This window comes from Choloepus didactylus, chromosome 2, assembly GCF_015220235.1.
Source record: "Choloepus didactylus isolate mChoDid1 chromosome 2, mChoDid1.pri, whole genome shotgun sequence".
NCBI lineage: Eukaryota > Metazoa > Chordata > Mammalia > Pilosa > Megalonychidae > Choloepus > Choloepus didactylus.
The window spans coordinates 88,906,941-88,930,306 of NC_051308.1; the positions used below are offsets into that span (position 1 = coordinate 88,906,941).

At 41.8% G+C, this 23,366-nt stretch overlaps 1 protein-coding gene across 1 annotated transcript in view; it reads right to left on the bottom strand.

Moving 5' to 3' along the window:
• Window positions 1-23,366, bottom strand: part of TNN (tenascin N) — a 118,316-nt gene that overhangs the window by 45,780 nt on the left and 49,170 nt on the right. Inside the window, exons 8-11 of the mRNA XM_037825295.1 lie at window positions 22,431-22,520; window positions 14,426-14,689; window positions 2,984-3,247; window positions 2,028-2,291 (exon numbers count right to left, since the gene is read on the bottom strand). Of these exons, the coding sequence (XP_037681223.1) occupies window positions 2,028-2,291; window positions 2,984-3,247; window positions 14,426-14,689; window positions 22,431-22,520 (882 nt within the window). The remainder of the gene's footprint in view (window positions 1-2,027; window positions 2,292-2,983; window positions 3,248-14,425; window positions 14,690-22,430; window positions 22,521-23,366) is intronic.

Genomic DNA, 23,366 nt, shown 5'->3' on the forward strand with positions numbered 1-23,366 from the left:
ATCTGCACGCCAATGTTCATAGCAGCATTATTCACAATTGCCAAAAGATGGAAACAACCCAAATGTCCTTCAACAGATGAGTGGATAAATAAAATGTGGTATATACACACGATGGAATACTACGCGGCAGTAAGACAGAACGATCTCGTGAAACATATGACAACATGGATGAACCTTGAAGACATAATGCTAAGCGAAATAAGCCAGGCACAAAAAGAGAAATATTATATGCTACCACTAATGTGAACTTTGAAAAATGTAAAACAAATGGCTTATAATGTAGAATGTAGGGGAACTAGCAATAGAGAGCAATTAAGGAAGGGGGAACAATAATCCAAGAAGAACAGATAAGCTATTTAACGTTCTGGGGATGCCCAGGAATGACTATGGTCTGTTAATTTCTGATGGATATAGTAGGAGCAAGTTCACAGAAATGTTGCTATATTATGTAACTTTCTTGGGGTAAAGTAGGAACATGTTGGAAGTTAAGCAGTTATCTTAGGTTAGTTGTCTTTTTCTTACTCCCTTGTTATGGTCTCTTTGAAATGTTCTTTTATTGTATGTTTGTTTTCTTTTTAACTTTTTTTTCATACAGTTGATTTAAAAAAGAAGGGAAAGTTAAAAAAAAAAAAAAAAAAAACAAGGAAAAAAAAAAGATGCAGTGCCCCCTTGAGGAGCCTGTGGAGAATGCAGGGGTATTCACCTACCCCACCTCCATGGTTGCTAACATGACCACAGACATAGGGGACTGGTGGTTTGATGGGCTGAGCCCTCTACCACAGGTTTTACCCTTGGGAAGACAGTTGCTGCAAAGGAGAGGCTAGGCCTCCCTATGGTTGTGCCTAAGAGCCTCCTCCCGAATGCCTCTTTGTTGCTCAGATGTGGCCCTGTCTCTCTAGCTAAGCCAACTTGAAAGGTGAAATCACTGCCCTTCCCCCTACGTGGGATCAGACACCCAGGGGAGTGAATCTCCCTGGCAACGTGGAATATGACTCCCGGGGAGGAATGTAGACCTGGCATCGTGGGACGGAGAACATCTTCTTGACCAAAAGGGGGATGTGAAAGGAAATGAAATAAGCTTCAGTGGCAGAGAGAATCCAGAAGGAGCCGAGAGGTCACTCTGGTGGGCACTCTTACGCACACTTTAGACAACCCTTTTTAGGTTCTAAAGAATTGGGGTAGCTGGTGGTGGATACCTGAAACTATCAAACTACAACCCAGAACCCATGAATCTCGAAGACAGTTGTATAAAAATGTAGCTTATGAGGGGTGACAAGGGGATTGGGAAAGCCATAAGGACCACACTCCACTTTGTCTAGTTTATGGATGGATGAGTAGAAAAATAGGGGAAGGAAACAAACAGACAAAGGTACCCAGTGTTCTTTTTTACTTCAATTGCTCTTTTTCACTCTAATTATTATTCTTGTTATTCTTGTGTGTGTGCTAATGAAGGTGTCAGGGATTGATTTGCGTGATGAATGTACAACTATGTAATGGTACTGTGAACAATCGAAAGTACGATTTGTTTTGTATGACTGCGTGGTATATGAATATATCTCAATAAAATGAAGATTAAAAAAAAAGTCAATCTATTTCTGGTATTTTGCATAATGGCAGCTTTAGCAAACTGGAACAGGCAAGGAAGAAAAAAATAAGTTTGTTGGTAGATCAAAACTCACAAGTTTGGCTCCTTCGGCATAATGGTTACCTGCATTTTCTTTGTATTTATTCCTTATCAAGAGGACCATTTAGTGTGTTAATAACAAAGAAAGTACACAGGCAGAGGAAGAATGGACACTTATAAGCAAAATCCATCAATCTTTAAAGATCAGAGATTGTAGAACACAATATGAGATACTCATTTTTAAGAGAAGCCATTAAAGGAAGTAAGGAGTGCAGGGTAGACACCAACCTGCTCTTCCATTAAAACACCCTTTCTGTCAAGGTCAGAGAAGGAAAACCAACCTTGACCAACTATAGGCTTTGCATAGCTGGTTTTACATTGCCTAAAAACGATGTTCAGTTACCTATTGCGGCCTTGGCGTCCACTTTCTTGCTCTCCTGGTCACCCCTCTTGGCCCACACGTACACCTTGTACTCCACACCTGGCTTCAGGCCTGTCAGCACAGCACTGCTCTGCTCCTTCCCCACGGGCACCTCCTGGGTCTCTCCATCCTCAGAGGTGTAGCGCACCATGTACCTGTCGATGTCGACCTGCACCGGGTCCCAGGAGACGGTGGCCGTGTTCTCCGTCACCTGGTCAGTCACCAGGTTTTTAGGGCTGTCAATTTCTTTAAGAAAAAATTTAGAAAAGCCTAAAATTTGAAGCCACAGAAGCTATAGCCACCACCCCATCATCGTAATTTGCCTCTTCTACAGCTCTCTTTGCACAAGGCAATGGGGGCCCTGTTCTGAATCTCTGATAGGAGTCAAGGGAGCAAGTAATCAATCCCTGGTTCTCCATTTAAAAGGACTAGTCATTATAAACTTGAGATACTTTCTTGGCTTACAGCTCCCTAAAAAGTGGAAAGAACAATGCCTATTGAGCAATATTCTGGCACATCAAAACCATTAATTAAATGACATCTGCCACCACATTCAGAGTACCTAATTTACCATTTTGTCAAGGGCTACTTCACTGGCAAGCATTCTAAATATATGCTCACAAGCAACTCAGTGACCAGATCTAATGAATGTCTTTGATGAATCTGATAAGAACATTCTACCATACAAATTCCCTTCTCCTTCCAATGAGCTGAGAGGTTTCATGAACACCTCATTACTGTTGAGGAAAGGCAGCCCACTGAGATTACCACTGCAGGCCACTGTCTTTCTTCAATCTTTAAGACTTCTAACTGCAAATTCTCTCAGCTTAGACTACATCCTGTGGTACCATGCACACTCGAGTCCACAGGTTCAAAGTTCATTCCAATTGACCATCTCTCAATGACTAGGACGGTCAACCATTCTCCTTTCTTGTTACCTGTCGGGACCTTGGTGTCCGCTTTCTTGCTCTCCTGGTCGCCCCTCTCGGCCCACACGTACACCGTGTACTCCACACCTGGCCTCAGGCCCGTCAGCACAGCACTGCTCTGCTTCTTCCCCACGGGCACCTCCTGGGTCTCTCCATCCTCAGAGGTGTAGAGCACCATGTACCTGTCGATGACGGCCTGCACCGGGTCCCAGGAGACGGTGGCCGTGTTCTCCGTCACCCGGTCCATAACCAAGTTTGTTGGGCTGTCAATTTCTTGAAGAAAGAGATTAAATAACAGTGTAGAGCGTATCATTTATCACTGTCTAATTCCTGAGAGGGTAACACATAATAAGCCAAAAAGGTAAACAAAAAATTTCATAGTCCATTATACGCAAACTTAAGGGTTTATACAAGTGATCTGAAATTCCAAGAATGAGTTAATTGTATTTAATGAAAATAAATGTTTTCTGACAAAGACAAAATTTACCTTATCTATGTAAACTTTTCCTACAAGTTGTCTTTAGATAAAAGGATTTGGCTTCATATATAAATTTCTCCTTTTGCCCGGATTTATATAATCCACCCTTTAAGTTCCTGATTCCTTGTGCTTCAAAGCAATACTATTTCAATAAATCTCTGCATCTGCTTTAATATGTTATTTGGGAAGAAAATATCCTGGGACTAGAAGCTGTCAATTTTCCCCAAATAAAACACTAAGTCTATGGCTAAGGAACCAAGGTACTTTTAAATTGATAGTAGTTGAGGTCTGCGCTGATAAAAATAATCCTGCTAGTGGAATCTGTCTGGATTTCAATGCAATGAGACTGAGTTAGCACCTGGGATCCACTATTTCCTGGTTGCTTAGTTTGGACAAGCTATATAATTTAAATCTCAGTTCCCTCATCTCTACGAAAAGGGAAATGGCAGTACCTTTCCCATATGTTATGATGGATAGTAAATGAGATGTCACATAGCAAATGCTTAACTATGAGCCATTTGTTATTATTAATGTCTTTTGAGGTGCAAAATACTACTTTCTCCTCAAAATATAGACCCTTAAAGAGTCAGAAAAGCAATATGATTAGCATGCCTTATTACCCTATTCAAAACTCACCTCCTTGGCCTAAGGGTACATCAACTAATGAACAGGATGGTGAAATGTGGTGAACACACACAATGGAATATTGAGTAGCGACAAGAAGGAATGAAGTTGTGAGGTATGCAACTAGGTGAAGGGACCTTGAGGACAGTATGTTAAGTGAAATAAACCAGAAATGAAAAGACATACATTATAATGCCTCACTAATATGGACTAGCTATAATGTGCAAACCCTGAGAACTGAATCTGAGAGCATAGGTTATTAGGGAAAGGCTTATGGTAAAGGTTCCTAGATCATAAGCTCTTACAGCAGTTACATCCATTCCTTAGTTGTAATGGTTATTTCTAAATTCTGAGATGCTGAGCTCTTTGTGTATAACCTGGTCGGTCCCTGGAACTTCAGGTATCTGTGTGACACCTGGGACTCAGAGCTAGAGTTCAGCAGCTATGAATGTCAGCATTACCCCATACAGCAAATGTTAAAGAGGCTGAAAATGAGATCAGACTTCAATTAGAAATATGAATGAAATGTATTTGGTTAGGACTAAGGTAAATCAGACCAAAGGGTAAAGGACAATACTGATGGTGTTATAAAACTTCAACTTCTATGTGAAACCAAAAGAAGAAAAGTTTATTCAGTACAAAATCTATATTTTCTGTAGCACACTATATAATTTAACTCATATGGTCAGTTTATTCAAACACTACAAATATATGGAACTTTGAATAGGGAGTGATGTGTTGGTTTGAAACTGTTATGGAACCCAGAAGAGCCATGATCTTTTATTGCACTCTTGTTGGGTGGAACCTTTTTACTGAGTGTTCCATGGAGATGTGACTCACCTAGTTGTGGGTGAGATCTTTGATTAAATTATTTCCACAGAGATGTGATCCTGCCCATTCTGGGTGGGTCTTAATTAGATCACTGGAGTCCTTTAAAAGAGCTCACAGAAACAAGGAGATCAGAGAAGCTGAGAGAGACATTTGGGAGAGAAGCTAACATGTAATCCAGAGTTTGCCCCCAGGAGAAACTAAGAGCCAACACAGACCCAGATGCTTGGAGATGCAGACAGAAGGATGTTTGGAGATGCTAAGCTAAGACATGAAGCCCAGAGTTTTCCCCAGAGAAGCTAAGAGAGGACTCCCCAGATGCTTAGAGAGAGATGCTCTGGGAGAACAAGCAAGGATGCACAGAGGCTGAAAGAGAGAAGCTAAGAGGGACTGAAGCCAAGAGAAGATAAGAGAGACAGAAGCCCAGAGACATTTTGGAGAAAGCCATTTTGGAACCAGAATCCAGGAGCAAAGGACCAGCAGACACAACTCACATGCCTTCCCAGCTGACAGAGGTGTTCCAGATGCAATCTGCCTTTCTTCAGTAAAGGTAACCTCTTGTTGATGTGTCACATTTGGACACCTTTACAGCCTTTGAACTATAAATTTATAATCTAATAAATCCCCTTCATAAAAGCCAATCCATTTCTGGTATTTTGCAAAATGGCAGCTCTGCAAACCAGAACAAGTGAGATCTGGTTGGCTTCTACAGGTTAGTGTGAAGCCCCGATATATCCCAGAATAATTTATGCAGAGAATAAAAATACATTTGCAAAGCCCCTTTGAGGGACAGGGGGAGAATGTGGAAATATTAAACTTCCCCACATGGGGAATTACTGATATTCTCACAAGCATTGGGAACTACTAATTTAGAAGGCCAAGCCCTCGATATTGGGACTTGCCCTCATGAAGCTTGTTACTGCAAAGGAGAGGCTAGGCCTACTTATAATTGTGCCTAAGAGTCAACCCCAGAGAACCTCTTGTGTTGCTCATATGTGGCCTCTCTCTCTAAGCCAAATCCGCAGGCAAATGTGGGATATGACATCCAGGGGTGTAAATCTCCCTGGCAACATGGGACAGGACTCCCAGGGATGAGCCTGGTCCTGACATCGTGAGGTTGAGAAAGACTTCCTGGACCAAAAGGGGGAAGAGAAATGAAACAAAATAAATTTTAAGTGGCTGAGAGATTTCAAATGGAGTCGAGAAGTCATTCTGGAGGTTATACTTATGCATTATATAGATATCCCTTTTTAGTTTTTAGCGTATTAGAATAGCTAGAAGGAAATATCTGAAGCTGTTGAACTGCAACCCAGTAGCCTTGATTCTTGAACACGACTGTATAACTATATAGCTTACATGGTGTGACCGTGTGATTGTGAAAACCTTGTGGCTCCCACTCTTTCTATACAGTATATGTAAAGATGAGTAGAAAATGGGGACAAAAATTAAATGAATAATAGGGAGGGATGGGACGTTTTGGATGTTCTTTTTTACTTTAATTTTTATTGTTTTTTTCTTTTTTCAGAGTAATGGAAATGTCCAAAACTTGATTGTAATGATGAATGCACAACTATATGATGGCACTTTGAACAACTGATTGTATACTTTGTATGATTGTATGGTATATTAATATATCTCAATAAAAAAATATAATAAAATATAAGGCATACAGTGAAAAAAAAAACCTACCTCCTCAAAAGGCTGACCTTTCTGAGATAACAACTGCATTTCAAACCTATGAAAGAACGCTTGCCAAGCATGAGCAGTACAGTTCAGTGGGGTACACAGCCAGGTAAGTTAACTTGCCTTAAGGAGCACAGGAGCTCGGAATGCATGACAAATGTATGACATAAACGAACAAAACAATTTAGCTCATGGGACTCTGGGCTGCCTTTGGTGGTCTAGTTTCATCTTTCACCACTCCACCACTTACACAACCCATCCACCATAAAAAGCACTTAAGGCTTCTAGTCAACCAAGATGGTTGAATAAGACACTCCAGTGTATCATTCCCATAGAATCTTTCAACAACTAGCAAAACTGGCAGAGTCATCTTTCTCAGAACTCCAGAAAACAATTAAAGGGTTGCAGTAACTGGGCAAGTACCAAATCAAGAAAATGCAGCTTTTAAAAAACAGTAGGAAAATCTTGTGGTGCCCTTCCTGACTCCTGCTCCATCTCCTCCCCAGCATGGTGGGGATCCAGCCTGTACTCTCATAGTGGGTACCTCGCCCTATTCCAGAGAGAGCAGAGTAATCCTTGTGCAAAACTGCAGGGCCTATATGTCTGTACCAAAATATTGGGTGGCAGCCTGAAAGAACAAACCAGGAAATTCATCTTGGGCCAACCCTCCCAGAAAGAAGCAGCTTGCAGAAAGAAACAGCTGGCAGACCGCTAAAGTAGCGTAAGAAACAATTATGTCCAAGCTGCCTGGGGTAAAGGATTACCTGCCTTAAGTCATACAATCGAGCACCCGGGAAGAGAAGAAAGTCTATTTTATAGGAAGTAGAGAGGACATTCGAATTCTTTTAAATGAGGGGATTCCTAAGGCTATGAGAAAGCCCAAGATCAGGAGAAGACACAGGCTGAGAAAACATGGAAAGGGCCCTGCACTTCACATTTGCTTCAGGCTGAACTCTTGATAGAAGGGCTATACTCAGAAAGAGAGCCCCAGCCAACTCAGAGCCCATTTTCAAAGACAGTGAAAAGCGTTTTTGTATTGCTTTGTTTATTTTTGTTACCTCCTGACAGTCAAAGAAATTTCTGTCTTATCACAAGCTGAATACAAACTTAAGGAACAGGCATCTCAGAGACTAAAGCCCAGAGTTAACACTTTAAAATATTAAAATGTACAGGGTGTAACAAAAGATTACAAGACAAACAAAGAAACAGGAAATGATGGCCCATCCAAGGAATGAGATAAAAATCCAGAAAACATCAGTGAAAAAAAAACAAACTTTGGACCTACCAAAGATATTTTTTAAATGATCTTCAATATGCCCAAAGACATAAAGGAAAACACAGAGAAAGAACTAAAGGAGAGAGACTTCCAGGGAAGACAACAGAGTAGGGAGTTCCAGGACCACCAAAATAACTATTGAACAGACAGGAACTGTCTGAAACAACTATTTTGAAACTCTGGAGGCAAGAAGAACACTGTACAACATCCAGGGAAGAGCAGGAGGAAGAGGCTGATAATGAACAGTAAATTGCACTCTCTGTGCAATAGCTACCAGAGTCCACCCCCTACTCTCATGGCAGGCTGCTGAGGGGTCCAGTCCCTGGCTAGCTCACTGGTGACAGAAAGGGACATAAAAATCCTCTTCCCCAAGTACAGGGACTGATCACAGCTTTTGATTAGCAAATTCGATCACCGGGGGCCAGTTTCTAAGGGTAACTGTTGTTTCAACCTGCCCCAGACAAAGGCAGTGGCAGCCATTGTTCAACCCATCCCCAACAGGGGCAGAAGCAGTGGAAATTTGAGACATAGGGCTTCCTCAGGGCTGCAGCGGTCAGTGAGCGGAAGGGCTGCATTTGCTGGGCAGGCCATGAAACCTCAGCTTTAAGGAGCCAAGGAAAAAAGATTTTGGTGCCCTTCCTGATTGCCTCCCCAGGGCACTTTGGAACTGGTCTCCAACCCCCTCATGGGTCCCTGACCCTGTTCTGGCTGAGAAAGACTGACTTGGGAAAGTCCTCTCTGGGGTGATTCTACTCCCAGAATTTGCCCTCTAGTCAAAAGCAGCATGAGACAATGAAAGGAATGGAATGAACTATAGAGGTGGACCGTCTGGGACAAAGGCCTGCTGGCTTCAAACACCTGGGATGGGGGTTTGTTTCCTGGGAAACAGAGGGAACAACCAAACTCCTGTAACAGGGGAACTCCAAAACAACTAACAAGCAAAAGCCCAAGACAAGAAAGAGGCCCAGAAAGACACAGAAAATCCTGTATGACATTCACCTTGGGCAGACCTTCCCAATAGGAGGGCTAGTTCAAGAAAATTTGTGTCTCATCCCCAGCTAGTTACAAAACAAAGAAACAGATGTCTCAGGAAATAAATCCCAGTGCTAACATTTAAAATATTACAGTGTGCAGCAAAAGAGCACAAGACAAAGAAATAGGAAACGATGGCCCATCCAAAGGAACAGGATAAAAATAGAGAAAACTCCAACAAAGAGGACAAGAATAGACATACCAAACAATGCCTTTTCAACAATCATCTTCAAAATGCTCAGGGAGAAGGAAAATAAAGAGAAAGAATTCAAGGATATCAGGAAAACAATGAATGAGCAATATGAGAGTCTTAGTAAGGAGACAGAAATTTTAAAAAGGAACCAAAAAGAACTAATGGAGTTGAAAAGCACAATAACTGAAAGGAAAAATGCCCTAAAGGGTTTCAAGAGCAGATTAGAGTTTACTGAACAATCAGTGAACTTGAAGACAAGATACTTGAAATGAGTCAGGCTAAGGAACAGAAAGAAAATAGAAATATTAAAAGTGAAAATAGCCTAAAACACCTCTGGGACCCATCAAGTTCAAAAATACATGCCTTATGGAACTCCCAGAAGGAAAAGAAAAAGAGAAAGGGGCAGAAGACTATTCAAAGAAATAATGACACAGAATTTCCTAAAACCTAGCAAAAGAAGTGAATATGCACATCCAAGAAGGTCACAGAATACCAAACAGGATAAACTTGATCACACTATTGAAGGCAAAAGACAAGGAGAGAGTTCTGAAAGCTGCAAATATAAAAAATCCACAACTAACATCATATTCAATGGTAAAAGAATGCTTTCCTTGTAAGATTAGGAACAAGACAAAGATGCCCACTGTCACCACTGTTATTCAACACTGACATTGTACTGGAAGTTCTAGCTAGAGCATTCAGGAAAGAAAAACAAATAAAGGGCATCCAGATTGGAAAGGAAGAAGTAAAACTTTCCTTAATTGCAAAGGACATGATCGTATATGAAGAAAATCCTGAAATATCTACAACAAAGCTACTAGAGCTAATAAACAATTTAGCAAAATGGCAGGGTACGAGATCAACATGCAAAAATCAGTAGTGTTTCTAACCACTAATAATGAACAATCTGAAGAGGAATTTAAGAAAAAATTCCACTCACAATTGCAACTAAAAGAACCAAATATCTAGGAATAAATTTAACCAAAGATGTGTAGGACTTTTGCATAGAAAACTACAAAACATTGCTGAAAGAAATCAAAGAAGACCTAAGTAAATGAAAAAATATTCCATGTTCATAGATTGGAATTCTACCTAAAGCAATTTATAGATTCAATGCAATTCCAAACAAAATTCCAACAGCCTTCTTTGCAGAAATGGAAAAACCAAACATCAAATTTATATCGAAGGGTAAGGGGCCCCAAATAGCCAAAACAATCTTGAAAAAGAACAAAGTTGGAGGACTCACACATCCCGATTTTAAAACTTATTATAAAGCTACTGCAAATCAAAACAGTGTGGTTTTGGCACAAATACAGACATATAGACTAATAGAATCAAGTTGAGAGTCCAGAGATAAAACCACACATTATTGCCAGTTGGTTTTGGACAAGAGTGCCAAGTCCACCTAATGATTTCTTCAACAAATGGTGCTGGGAAAACTGGATTTCCACAAACAAAAGAATGAAGGTAGACACCTACCTCATACCATACACAAAAATTAACTCAAAATAAATCAAAGGCCTAAATATAAGAACCTAAACCATAAAACTCCTGGAAGAAAATACAGGTAAGCATCTTCAGGACCTTCTGTTAGGAAATGGTTTCTTAGACTTTGCACTTAACACACAGGTAACAAAAGTAAAAAACAGATAAATGGACTGCATCAAAACTAAAAACTTTCATGCATCAAAGGATTTCATCACAAAAGTAAAAACACAATTTACAGAACAGGAAATAATATTTGGAAAACACATACCCAATAAGAGTTTAATATATAAATAATTCAACAACGAAAGGACAAACAACACAATTTAAAAATGGGGAAAAAACTTAAGTAGACATTTCTTCAAAGAAGATATACTAATGACCAATAATAACATAAAAAGATGATCAACATCATTAGCCATTAGGGAAATGCATATCAAAACCACCATGAAATGAGATACCACATCATACCCCCCTAGAATGGCTACTATTTAAAAAAATGGAAAATCTGAAGTGTTGGAGAGGATGCAGAGAAATAAGAACCTTCATTCATTGTTGGTAGGAATGTAAAATGATATAGCCAATATGGAAAATAGCTTGGCAGTTCCTCGAAAGTTAAGCCTAGAATTACCATATGACTCGACAATCCCACTACTAGAATTGAAAGCAGGGACTCAAGCAGATATTTGCACAGCAATGTTCATAGCAGCGTTATTCACAATTGCCAAAAGATGGAAGCAACCCAAGTGTCCATCAATCAACTGAATAAACAAAATGTGGTGTATGCATATAATGGAATATTAATCAGCTGTAAAAAAGAATGAAGGTCAGATGACAACATGGATGAACCCTGAAGACATCATGTTGAATGAAATAAGCCAGACACAGGAGAAATACTGTATGAGCTCACAGTTATGCAATAATTAGAATAAGTAAATGCATAGAGTCAGAAACTAGAATACAGTTTATCAGAGACTGTGTGTATGGGTGTGTGTGTGTGTGTGTGTGTGTGTGTGTGTGTGTGTGTTAGGGAATGGACGTTTTAATGCTTCAATGGTACAGAGTTTCTGTTTGGGTGATGAAAAACTTTTGGCACTCGGTGCTGATGGTAGCACAACATTGGCATTGTAATTAACACCTCTGAATTATAAACTTGAATGTGGTTAAAAGGGGAAATTTTAGGTTGTATATATGTTACTAGAATAAGATTTTTTTAATAAGACTGTACAGTACAAACAGTAAACTAATGTAAACTGTGGACTATAGTTAATTGTATAATCATAATAATATTGTTTCATCAGTTGTCACAAAGGTGCCACCCTAATGAAAAGTGTTAATAATAGGGAAAACTGTGTCTTGGGGTGGGGGTGGCACAGTATATAAGAACTGTACTTTTTGCAAATGTACAGCTTTTCTAATTAAAAAAAAAACCACTTCGATTCCCTGACTTCTCATATTCTCTCATATTCTCACACTTGAACATTTTCAGGCTCTGTTCAGGCAGCCCCTCCTCCAGACAGCCTGCCATGACCCCTCTTCCATCCCAGTCTGAGGTGGGCACCCTTTTTTCACATTCCCATAACACCAGGGATGTTCTGCCCTAGAACATTACTTGCAATACTTCATCATCTGACTTGTGTTCTCTGCCACAAAAGGTTGTGAACTCCACACAAGCAAGTGCTAAATTCTTTATCTTTGTATCTCCAGAGCCTAGCTCTGTGCCTAACTCCCCCAGCAGTACTGCAGCCCAGGTGCCCCCTTATGCTGGGGTGCTTACTGATACCACCCCGACCTGAGAGATGGGAAGGTTCCTCTCCATTCCAACTTCCACTGTCTTTAAAGAGACTGACCCACGTGCTCTATCTTTTCACAAAACTCAAAATCCTATTAAACAGAAAGCCATGGGTAATTTGAACTAAGAGTTGTCAGGCTAACTCTGACCCACTGTCTGTTTTTGTAAATAACGTTTTATTGAAACACAGGCCCATTTGTTTACATATTGCCTATGGCTGTTTTAGAGCATCAACAGTAGATTACATAGCTGTGTCAGAGACCTTACGGTCCACAAAGCCAAAAATATTTACACAAAAGTTCACTGACCTTGATTTTAAACAAACCTAGGTCTCACCATCCTTACTGACTCTTTCTTCTTCTCTCCCCTGGAGAAGAGGTCAGCTTTCTAGAGGGCCCACATAGATCTAGGAGGCTATCCACCAGGAAATACATCAAAGGCCAAATGTTGATTAACACCCTAAGAAATAACCATTGCTGTCACTTATGTAGCACTCACTGTGTGCCAAGCACTTTACATGAATTAACTCAAGCAACCCTCAGAACCACCCTAGGATGTAGGCACTCTTGTATGCCCCATTTTACAGATGAAAAAACTGAGGGTCGGAGATGTGGTTACTTGCCCAAAACCACTCAGCTAGTAAATGGTAGGACTGGGATTAAAATCTGGGCAGTCCTCCCCACTATGTGGGACCTGACTCCCAGGGGTGTAATTCTCCCCGGCAACGCAGGATATGACTCCCACGGATGAATCTGGACCCGACATTGTGGGATTGAGAACACCATCTTGACCAAAAGGGGGATGAGAAATGAAACAAAATAAAGTTTCAGTGGCTGAGAGATTCCACATGGAGTCGAGAGGTCACTCTGGTGGGCATTCTCATGCACTATACAGATAACTCTTTTTAGGTTTTAATGCATTGAATAGCTAGAAGTAAATACCTGAAACTATCAAACTGCAACTCAGTAGCCTTGACTCTTGAAGACGATTGTGTAACAATGTAGCTTACAAGGGGTGACAGTGTGATTGTGAAAACCTTGTGGATCACACTCCCTTCATCCAGTGGATGGATGGATGAGTAGAAAAATGAGGACAAAAACTAAATGAAAAATAGGGTGGGGGGGTGATTTGGGTGTTCTTTTTTACTTTTATTTTTTTAATTCTTATTTTTACTTTTTCTGGTACAAGGAAAATGTTCAAAAAATAGATTTGGGTGATGAATGCACAAGTGTATGATGGTACTGTGAACAGTTGATTGTACAACACAGATGATTGTATGATATGTGAATATATTTCAGTAAAACTGAAATTAAAAAAAAAAAATTTCTGGGCAGTCAGCTTCTGAAACCATATTCCTAACTACTTATCTGCTTCTCTTAGATCCTCTATACTCTGTGACTGTCCAGAAGCCTGAATGATAATTGAGTCCTTCTCCTGTGATTCCCTTTCAAGCATCTGGAACCTCAAGTGGATGTCAGCCCCGGGCATCTTTTAATTCAGGGACAGTGCCAGAGAGTTTAAGCAAAAAGGATGGCTGGGCCATTCCTGGGTGCAGTCTCAGGTCATCTCCAGGCCCACTGAGCAGAATGACTGGGTGAAGTATGGGCAGCCTCGGGTTTCTGAAAGCTTAATGGCAGAGTCAGTGCATTTGCTTAATGTTGTCTCAGGAAGCAACCATTGCCACGGTCTGCAAGAGAGCTCCAGATTATGAGCAAAGGGCCTGTACAGCCACTGCAAACTGAGATAAGCATTCAAATTCACCGTCAGCCAAATGTTTTGAGTTTTCACAGTCAAAAATGAAAATTAGAAAGTGCAAGTAGAACTCCAACCCAAATAAGAATGACCTGTCCCTCTGTATCAAATAAAAAGGCTGATCTCTTTAATTTGAGGTTATAGGGGGAAATTCATAATTAAGAAACTAGAAATTGCTTTTGCAACTTTCTCCCCAACTCCTGTAAATAAACAAAGAGCTGATAATGGATGGTCAATGAACTACTGATTTAAAATCAACATTCTCCCTTCCCTAGGGAAGGCTGTTTGGGTTCCCATCCTTCTGTTACCTGTGAGGGCCTTGGTGTCAGCTTTCTTGCTCTCCTGGTCGCCCTTCTCAGCCCACACGTGGACTTTGTACGCCTCTCCCGGCCTCAGGCCCGTCAGCACGGTGCTGCTGTGGTCCTTGGGGACCGCCGTCTCCTTGGTCTCCCCATCAGGGGAGGTATAACGCACCACGTACTTGTCTATGACCGCCTGCACTGGGTCCCAGGAGATAGCGGCCGTGTCTGCCGTCACTCGATCAGTGACCACATTGGTTGGGCTATCAATTTCTTCATAAGAACACATGAGAAAGAAAAATTAGAGGAAATCATCTGGCTGGTCAAGACCACAGATTTATTCCCAGATGCTTAGAAAACTAGTTTCTCTGGGTGACCTCATTCAACAGACTACATGATGCAGGAGGTTCTTTCTATCATCTGTACAAGTGGACAATTGGCCTCTGCTTGAACCCTAGACTGAGGAAGGGCTCCTGATGGACAAAGCTAATCCCTTTCATTTCCAGATCATTGGGCGCATTAGAGAAAACTCCTTCAAGTGTAGCCATTGATGGTGCTTCTACCCTCAGGAGTTATACAGATAAACCTAATTCCTCTTCTGGGAGCCCACCCAGCAAGTGCTTAAGATAGCAACCATTCCCCTTCCTAATTTTCCTCTAATCAGAGCAGTTTCACCTTGCCCATCCGTTCCTCTCAAATTAGTTTCTAGACCTAGCACTTATATCTAGACAAGTTCCTGTCCTCTCCTTTTCAAATAAGAATTTTAAAAATTCAACTCATTTATTCCACAACCATTCATTGAGCATCCATTCTGTGCCAGGGGACATAGTGGCATTCAGGAATCATCAATGAATAAAACAGCCAGAAATCCCTGCCCATGTGGTGGAGTTTTGATGCTAAAAGGACCAACCCAGCACAGCACACAGGGCATGTCCTGGACATGTGCTTTCCAATATCATACCCTGAGACCACGGCCTCAGAACATCCCTGAATTTTGTCACACATAACCCTACTAAAGCACGGTTCTCAACCTTTGTCAACATTTGGCACCTACTGAGTACCACCACCAGAGATTCTCATTCAGAAGTTCTCAGATAAACCCTGGCATCTTTATTAAAAACAAAAACAAAAAAAACTACAGGTGATACTGATGCACACTAAAGGCTGAGAACCTCCACATTAAGTCACGTCTTCCCCATTTTTTTGCAGGCATAATACATTTCTTAGACCCAACATTTATCCTTGTTATAGTTTATCTTATGGATTCCATTTAAAATTGAATCTTTTATACAACATACCCACTTTCCTTTCCAACTTCATATCACTTGTGAACTTAATAGGTAATCCATCTGAGCACACCCATCAAGATGACTGATAAAGATGTCGTACAGAACGAAGCTAGGAACACCACAAGAGCCCTTCCTACATACAGATCAGTATCCTTTTGGGTAAAGACACACAAAAATGTTTCTTACACTCAGAAGCCTAGCGATTTCTCTTCCTTCCCACTCTGTTGCTGCTCTCTTGGCCAAGGGTTCTCCAGCAGAGGAGTTTTGACCTAACATGGCTGCATTTTTTTTTTCAATATCAACTTCAATGCAACTTTTTCAAGTGCAGTGGCAGTGTTCAATTTGTGTGCAAGGAAATGAAATATTTCCATCATTAGAGGAAGTACATATTTTATTTAATAAACCAACTACCATTTACTGCATACCTACTAAGCGCCGGATGTTTATCATACATAACTTTAACCTCATAGCAACAATGTAAGGTATTTATCAGATTCCCAATGTACTAATTGGGAAAATTAATAATGGCTACCATTTTCAGAGTACTTACTAGAGGCCAGGCTTAGAGAGGGTAGATAACTGTCCTAAGGTCACTCAGCTAGTAAATGTTAGTCCCAGACTCATTCCACAAATATTCCTTGAGTAAATACTAGGGGCTGTGTATTCAGCAGTGAACAAAACAAAACCCCTCTTCTACAGAGCCTACATTTTCCTGGGAGGAGACAGACAATAAACACATAGTACATTTGGTGGTGGCAGTATTATGGAGTCAAATAAGGCAAGGGAAAGGGATAAAGGTGGATGAAAAAAAGATATTTATTATTTTAGACAGGGAGGTCAGGAAAGGTAACTTTTGAACAAAGGTAACATTTGAACAAAGACAGGTAAAATGAGGCAGTGGGCCATGTGCAATTTGGGGGAACCTCATTGCAGGCAGAAGCAGCAGCAAGTTCAAAGGCCCTGCTTTGTGTGTTCATGAAACAGCAAGGAGTCCACTGCATCTGACAGAGTAAGTACAGGGCTAAGTGGCCGAAGGTGAGGCCAGTGAGGGGATGAGGCAAGAGGCTTGTAGACGGCAAGTGCCTTCTCCACTGAACAAATTAAGAAGCCTCTAGAGGTTTTGCACAGAACGATATGATCTGACTTGTGTTATAAAAGGATCACCCCAGCTGATGGGGAGAGTACAGACTGTGGCAGGTCAAAAGTGGAGGTTATCCAGGAAGCCACAGATGACAGTGGTGCAGGCAACTGTGGAGAGATAAGGGTCCCTGAGAAAGGTGAGCTTTTGGAGCTTTCAAAAGTAAAGTTGTCAGAAGCTGCAGATGAATTCAATGTAGGATACAATGACTTGCTGGTTTGGGCCTAAGCAATTCGAAGAATAGAGTTACCATTTACAAAGATGCTGAGATCTGAGGGAAGGGAGGGTTTGCGGTTGGGGTGGGGACAGGAGTGGAGCCAAAAGTTTGGTTTTGGACACATTAAGAAGCAGAGCCAAGATCTGAACCCATTCCTGTCTCTCAAAGATGACACATTTATACTTTATACCACTATAGCACAAACAGTAGTATCATTAGCCTTTCCTTATAGAACAACCACCAAAAAAATTATAAATAAAATAACGTGATCTGAAAGGTCGCTGCAATCTGAAATCCAGCAGCCGTAGTAGATTGGAATTTAGAGAGACAACTAGAGAGAGAAAATGGCCTATGATTACAGACTCCTGGAAGTCAGGGGTGTGGCGTACCTGACTGGCAGAATGGGTCTCATGAAATAGAGGGGGTGATGCAATCAGGACTCAAAACCCATAGAGCCAGGTCCACGGCTTCTGAGGCTCAAGCAGGCTCTAAGAGGCTATTCAGGAGAAAGCATTTGCAGCAGACAGGACACCCTCCCGTCTTGTCAGCTCTTCCTGTGCAAGGCATGGGTCTGCACATGATAGGGAGGGTATAAAGAGGTCTTCCCAAGGCAATATCTCAATCTCGGAACCTTAGTGAAGAATTGGGAATGGGGTCATTAAGAATAGAAAAGTGAGGATGGGAGAGGAGAGTAAGAACTCCCCAAGAGTCCTGCCTCTGGAAGCCCCTTGCCCTCATCCTCTCCAAAGCAAACCAACAGTGCCTCCCACCTCCTCCCCCTCCGCAGGTTGCTTCATGCCACTGTAGCTGCCAGGTTCTGCTACAAAGGCCCGTGGCTTTCTAAGGCTGGTGCTGGGCAAGGGGCTGCCTGCATGGGGTAGGGTCAGGGAAGAAGCAGTAACTAGCCCTAAAGTTCTTTTTTCCCCAAACAGTCCCAGAGTACTGACAGGATGGAGAAAACCCAGGAAAAGGCATCCTGGTTATGAGAATTAGGGGGGTGGAAAAAGAATCATATCGGAGACCTAGTAGTTCAAGCCTAGAAAGCAGACCCGACTTGTCCCAACTCACAGAGCCAGTTAGGGGCAGGGCCAGCCTAGGACTCAGAACAATTTCTTCCTACTCCTTCTTTTTCTCAATACCCTGAAACAACTTAAGTTGGAAGGAGGCTCTTCCCAGAGCTTCTCTCCTCCTTGACAATTCTCAGGATGAGAATTGGATGCAGAGATACCAATATGGGGGAAGTCCTTGGAGTCAGGACCCCCAGTATAGTCCACTTTGCTGGAAGAGGCCAGCTTAGCAGGGACAAAGCCTCCCTTGCTGCCAAGAAGGGATGTGGGGGTCATTAAACAGTTTTTCCATGCAACAAAGCCTTTCAGTAGCTGCAGTAGCTGGCCAAGTCATGGATGAGTCACAGCTGTAGTCTCAACTGCAAGACATGCTATCCGTCCCCCAGCCCCGACTTTCTCCGCAGGCCACACCTTCCCACCTGCTGGACACTAGTGGCTGTTGTGGGACCTTTCTCAGGACCATTCAAGATAAGAGAGATTTAAGACAAGACTTGGTGAGCTCCACTTCAAAGAGATCTAATTTACAAAACCTGACTACATTAAAGAGGTTGATGAGGAGCTCTATTCACATCCAGAAAGTTCATTTCCATCTCATAACAAGATTCACCATAGGTTGGGAGGGAATGGCTGCTGTAACAACCAACAGCACACATCCACAGGTTTCTCCACTCACAATGTCCACTTGTGAATCACCCAGTCAGCAGAGTGGAAAGTGGCACAGCCAAGCTCTAAAATCTATGGTGGTGTGAGTTAGGCACAGGGACGGGGGACATGGCCTATTCCACTGGTTTGAAAGAGAGTTCATGGAAAAGTGGTGCCTTTAAACGACAGTCACCATGAGTTCCATGGTCTTGCTTTCACCAGCTTCATCTATTGTCTTTTCACTGTTGAATAAAATTGTTCAAAAGGCACCATTTGCAGAGAATGTGCTCAGAGAGAGGAACCCTCTTTCTATGTCCTCCAGTGTTGCTTCTGGAAAGGTCATCAGCTTTGGTCTCAAGCAAAGCTGAGTTCAAATGCCAGCTCAGTTATTCACTAATTGGTTCACCATGTCTTATAAACTCTGTAGCCTTCAATTGTCCCATCTGTAAAACGGGCTAGCAATACCTGCAATGCTATTGTAAGGATAAGAGATAATGATTAGGAAGTCCCCCAGAGCCTAGCATACAGTAGGCCCATAAATGGGAGCCACTGGGTATGTGTGCTGGATGGCAGGTTATGGGACAGGAGTTCTGAACATTGACAGGTGTTTTAGGTTTCCAGCTGCTAAAACAACACAGTGGGTTGGCTTAAACAATGGGAATTTAATGGCTCACAATTAAAAATCAAGGTGCTATCAAGGCCATGCTTTCTCCCCAATGACTGTGGTGTTCCGGGGCTGGCTGCCAGTGATCCTCGGTCCTTGGCTTTTCTGTCACATGCCAATGCACATGGCAGCATCTTTCCTTTCTCTTACGGGTTCTGTTGACCTCTAGCTCCTGGCTGCTCCCTGTGGCTTTTCTCTCTGTGGCCTTCTCTATAAGGCCTCCAGTCATACGATTAGGAACCATCCTGATTCAATTGGACCACACCTTCACTGAGGTAATCTCATCAAAAGGTCCTGTTTACAATGAGTTCACACCCATAGGAATGAATTAGGATTAAGGATGTGGTTTTCAGGGGTACATAACTCCAAACCACCACCACAGGAGCTCATCTTAGAACATGGAGTTTGGGAAAAGTTTTAGGGGCTAGGTCATTCTAAATGGACATTGTATTTGGAAAGTAGTCAAAAGTGAGAAAGGTAATAAAAGCAAAACTGTTCTTTCATAGCTGAGTCTAAGGGGAAAAGTTCCAAGAAAATTGCTGCTAAGTGAATAGGCTAGTTTGTTGTGCTCTGCCTTGCATAAGAGCTTGTGAAATTATAACAGAGCACGCAGTCCTTTGTTTTGTACTCACTGTGGGAAGGCATGAATCACAGAAGTTATTATAGGAATAACCATAATCATTTTTAAAAAAAACAGAAGGGAATTTAAACTCATTTAGTCCAACTCTTAATTTTACAGATGGAGAAATCGAGGACAAAAGAATGACATCACCTCTTAGTGGGGGGCCTGCTTTTCTTGTCATCTGACATGAGTTACAGCTCTGAGGGTCTGATGGAGAAGTCCAGGGACATTTCCCCCTGGAAACGGTGGCTTCACTTGTTTTTGCTGCTCTGGATGTTGACCTGCTGCAGAAGCCTGGCATTTCTGGAAGGTGCTTCGATGCACCTTGAGTATGTTAGGGTGAGGATTTTCAACCGACCCTTTCCCTTTTGTGCTATTAGTTGGAAAATACCTGGTCTGTGTCCTTTCCTTTCTGCACATGCTTATGCTGTTCTTGAATTCCAGTGGCTTTTCCATCTTGTGGGATACAAAATGTTTGGAGAAAACAGTGATTCCTTTTTCCCATGAATTAAGAGTCTAGCCAAGTTGAGGGTGTTTCCTGACCTTAAAAATAATTTTGTCTTTTTTAAAAATATTTGTAAGACACATGATATAAATTTATTTGTAATCCAATAAAATATCCCATCCTCCTTTTAGGTTATAATTGACCACAAAAACACTTCAGTTCCTGACATTCTAGATGGGATAGTATACTTCAGACATTAACCAGCCATTCAAGGCCGTATGTGATTAAATTCTTTAGCAACTCAGAGGCAAAGATGGCTGACATTAATGTGGTCATAGAAAGCCTCGGAGGAGAAGCTAAGGTTTAAGCTGAGCCTAGAAGGATGAGTGATATTATTACTGTGAGCCACTGAAGTGCAGGGACCATGACTTATCATCTTCAGAAGTTTCTAAAGAGACCATATCCCTAGTGTGTACCCTGAACCCTACAATAAATGTTTGTTTAATTGAATTAATTGATAGCTAGAGATTACGGTGGAGGATTTTCTAGGCTGGGATGACAACATGAACCAGCCCACAGTGTAAAGATAAGCCTTCTGTGTTAGGAAACCATGTGAAGAGTTACTGCAAGAGGCTTCCTGTTGGGAAGGAGGGAGAACAGCCACGGCAAAGGCTGGACAGGCCCTTTGAGGCTGAGATAAAAGGGTTCTACATTATCCCAAAATGAGGAGTAGCAGAATCATTTTTTAGTTCAGAAGCAGACAATATGAAAATGAAGCAGAAATAATGAACAGGAAGGATGGGAGGGTGAAAGCAGAAAGCAGTTTAGCCTTGTGGCTGAGCCCAAAGGCTTAGACTTCTATATCCTGGGTTCAAATCCCAGCTTTCCATATCCTGGCTTAGCGATCCTGTGCTTAACTTCTCTAAGTCTAAGTTTTCTTCTCTATGAAATGGAAATAATAATAGAACCTACTTTACAGGATTGCTGTGAGAACTAAATGAAACAATTCATGAAAGGTGCTTAGCATTGGTGCATAGTTAGCTCTCAATTAACTCAGAGCAAAAGCGAAAGCCACCAGAAGTGAGGAAGTACTTATTACCATTTTCCAACTCACTAAAATGTTTTGCTCGTCCACTAGGCAGGCTACAGAGTCTATACTGTATATTTCTTAAGTTGTATCCATGTCCTTTATAATTGGCCAACTATAACCATTTCATATGCCAGATACACAATCTGTTACACAGTTAAAATAATGCATTTGATTCTCACACAATCTCTTATTCTCACCACTCCCAACCAGCTATTGCTAGGCCTGAACTGAAAAGGACTAAAAAATTTTTTAAGGTAAGACTCAACTAAAAAGAGACTCCTTCTTTGCTACCCTCCAAGGATTATCCTCTACCCAGTGGTATTACATTTTAGATCTCAATTTAGGGTACGCAGGAGAACAGAGTTATTACAGGAGGCTCAAAATTCAATAGTGGCCCAAGCATTGTCTAAAAACGATAAGTCAAATAGTGTGTCTTGCATCTATGCCTGAGTGTAGTTGTCAGGAAATACATAGGAGCAGCAAGAAAAAATTATAGACCATGTGTCTTTAGCTCCAAAATAATAAATGCCTTGGAAATATCCCACTGATAAAATAATAAATGCCTTGGAAATATTCCGATTAAAGCTATTAAAGTAAGCAGAAGAGTGTCAGAAACGGTCTTTTCCCTTGACTCCAAGACTTAAGGAGAGATTTTCAATGGCAAGAAATAAGAGAAATTTGCTCCCCCCTCCCATCACCCAAAATAGATCTAAGTACACAAAGAGATAGAATCTCCCTACACACAAAACCCAGAATTTGTGCCCAGAGAGGAGGCATCCAAGAAAAATATCAGAACGTAAACATGATTAAACGTTCATTGTGCCTCCAAGTAGCTCTTACCTGTCCTGCCATTCAGGAGAATTGGTTTTCCCTCCAGTTCTTCTCTCATGGGGATAACTACGATCTTATACTCCGTCCCGGGCTGCAGACCTGGACACAAATGGCCAAGCTGGGAGTGAGTTCAGGCTCCAGACCCCCACGCAGCATGATTTCCCATGAGGGGAAGAGGAGGGGCTCTGCTGCTCAACCAAAGACTAAGCCAGATAAAGAGCCACAGAACCAGTGAAATACAAGGCAGCATCAAAGGGGCTTCTTGGTCAGAGAAGGAGGAGAGAGCTGATGAGACGAAGTTCATGGAGTACACAATCCTTTGTTGGGGCACCGGGCACTTATTTCCCAACTTGATTTACAGCCCCAAATATTTTTTGTTCCCAGCGTTTCTCTCCAAAGTTTCTTACCTTTTTACTGTAATAATTAGCCTTTTGTTGTTGTTGTTGTTATTTCCTTGTAGAAGCAACTCGAATGATTGTACCTCACAGCACCAATATTCAGAAAGCAGTGTGTGTGAGGCATGCACGCTCACTCTCCACTCCACCCATGACCACCACCCCCACTCCACAAACACTGAGAACCCCAAGGTGTCCTCTCAAGACTAAACTCAGCAGAGCAAGACCCTAGAAGAGGATCTGCCATGAAGCTAAGAAACCTTGGGGCCGCTCACTTGCATGGCCCCTTCCAAAGCCCTATACCTTGTCTGCTATTCATAATTGTATATTAGTCTTCTTAGAGAGGGCCCTGAAAATTGTATAATCTTCAGGCATCACAAAATGTGATCAACCCCTTTGTGGCCCCATGTCCTTAGGAAAGATCAGTTTTTCCTGTGTGGCCCCATTTCCTTAGCAGGAGTCTGATTTCCAGCTCCCAACAGTAGTAGCCCAGATGTGAGACAAGGACCTCTTGCCCATCCAAGCCTTCCTAAGAGAACTCCTTCCTGTG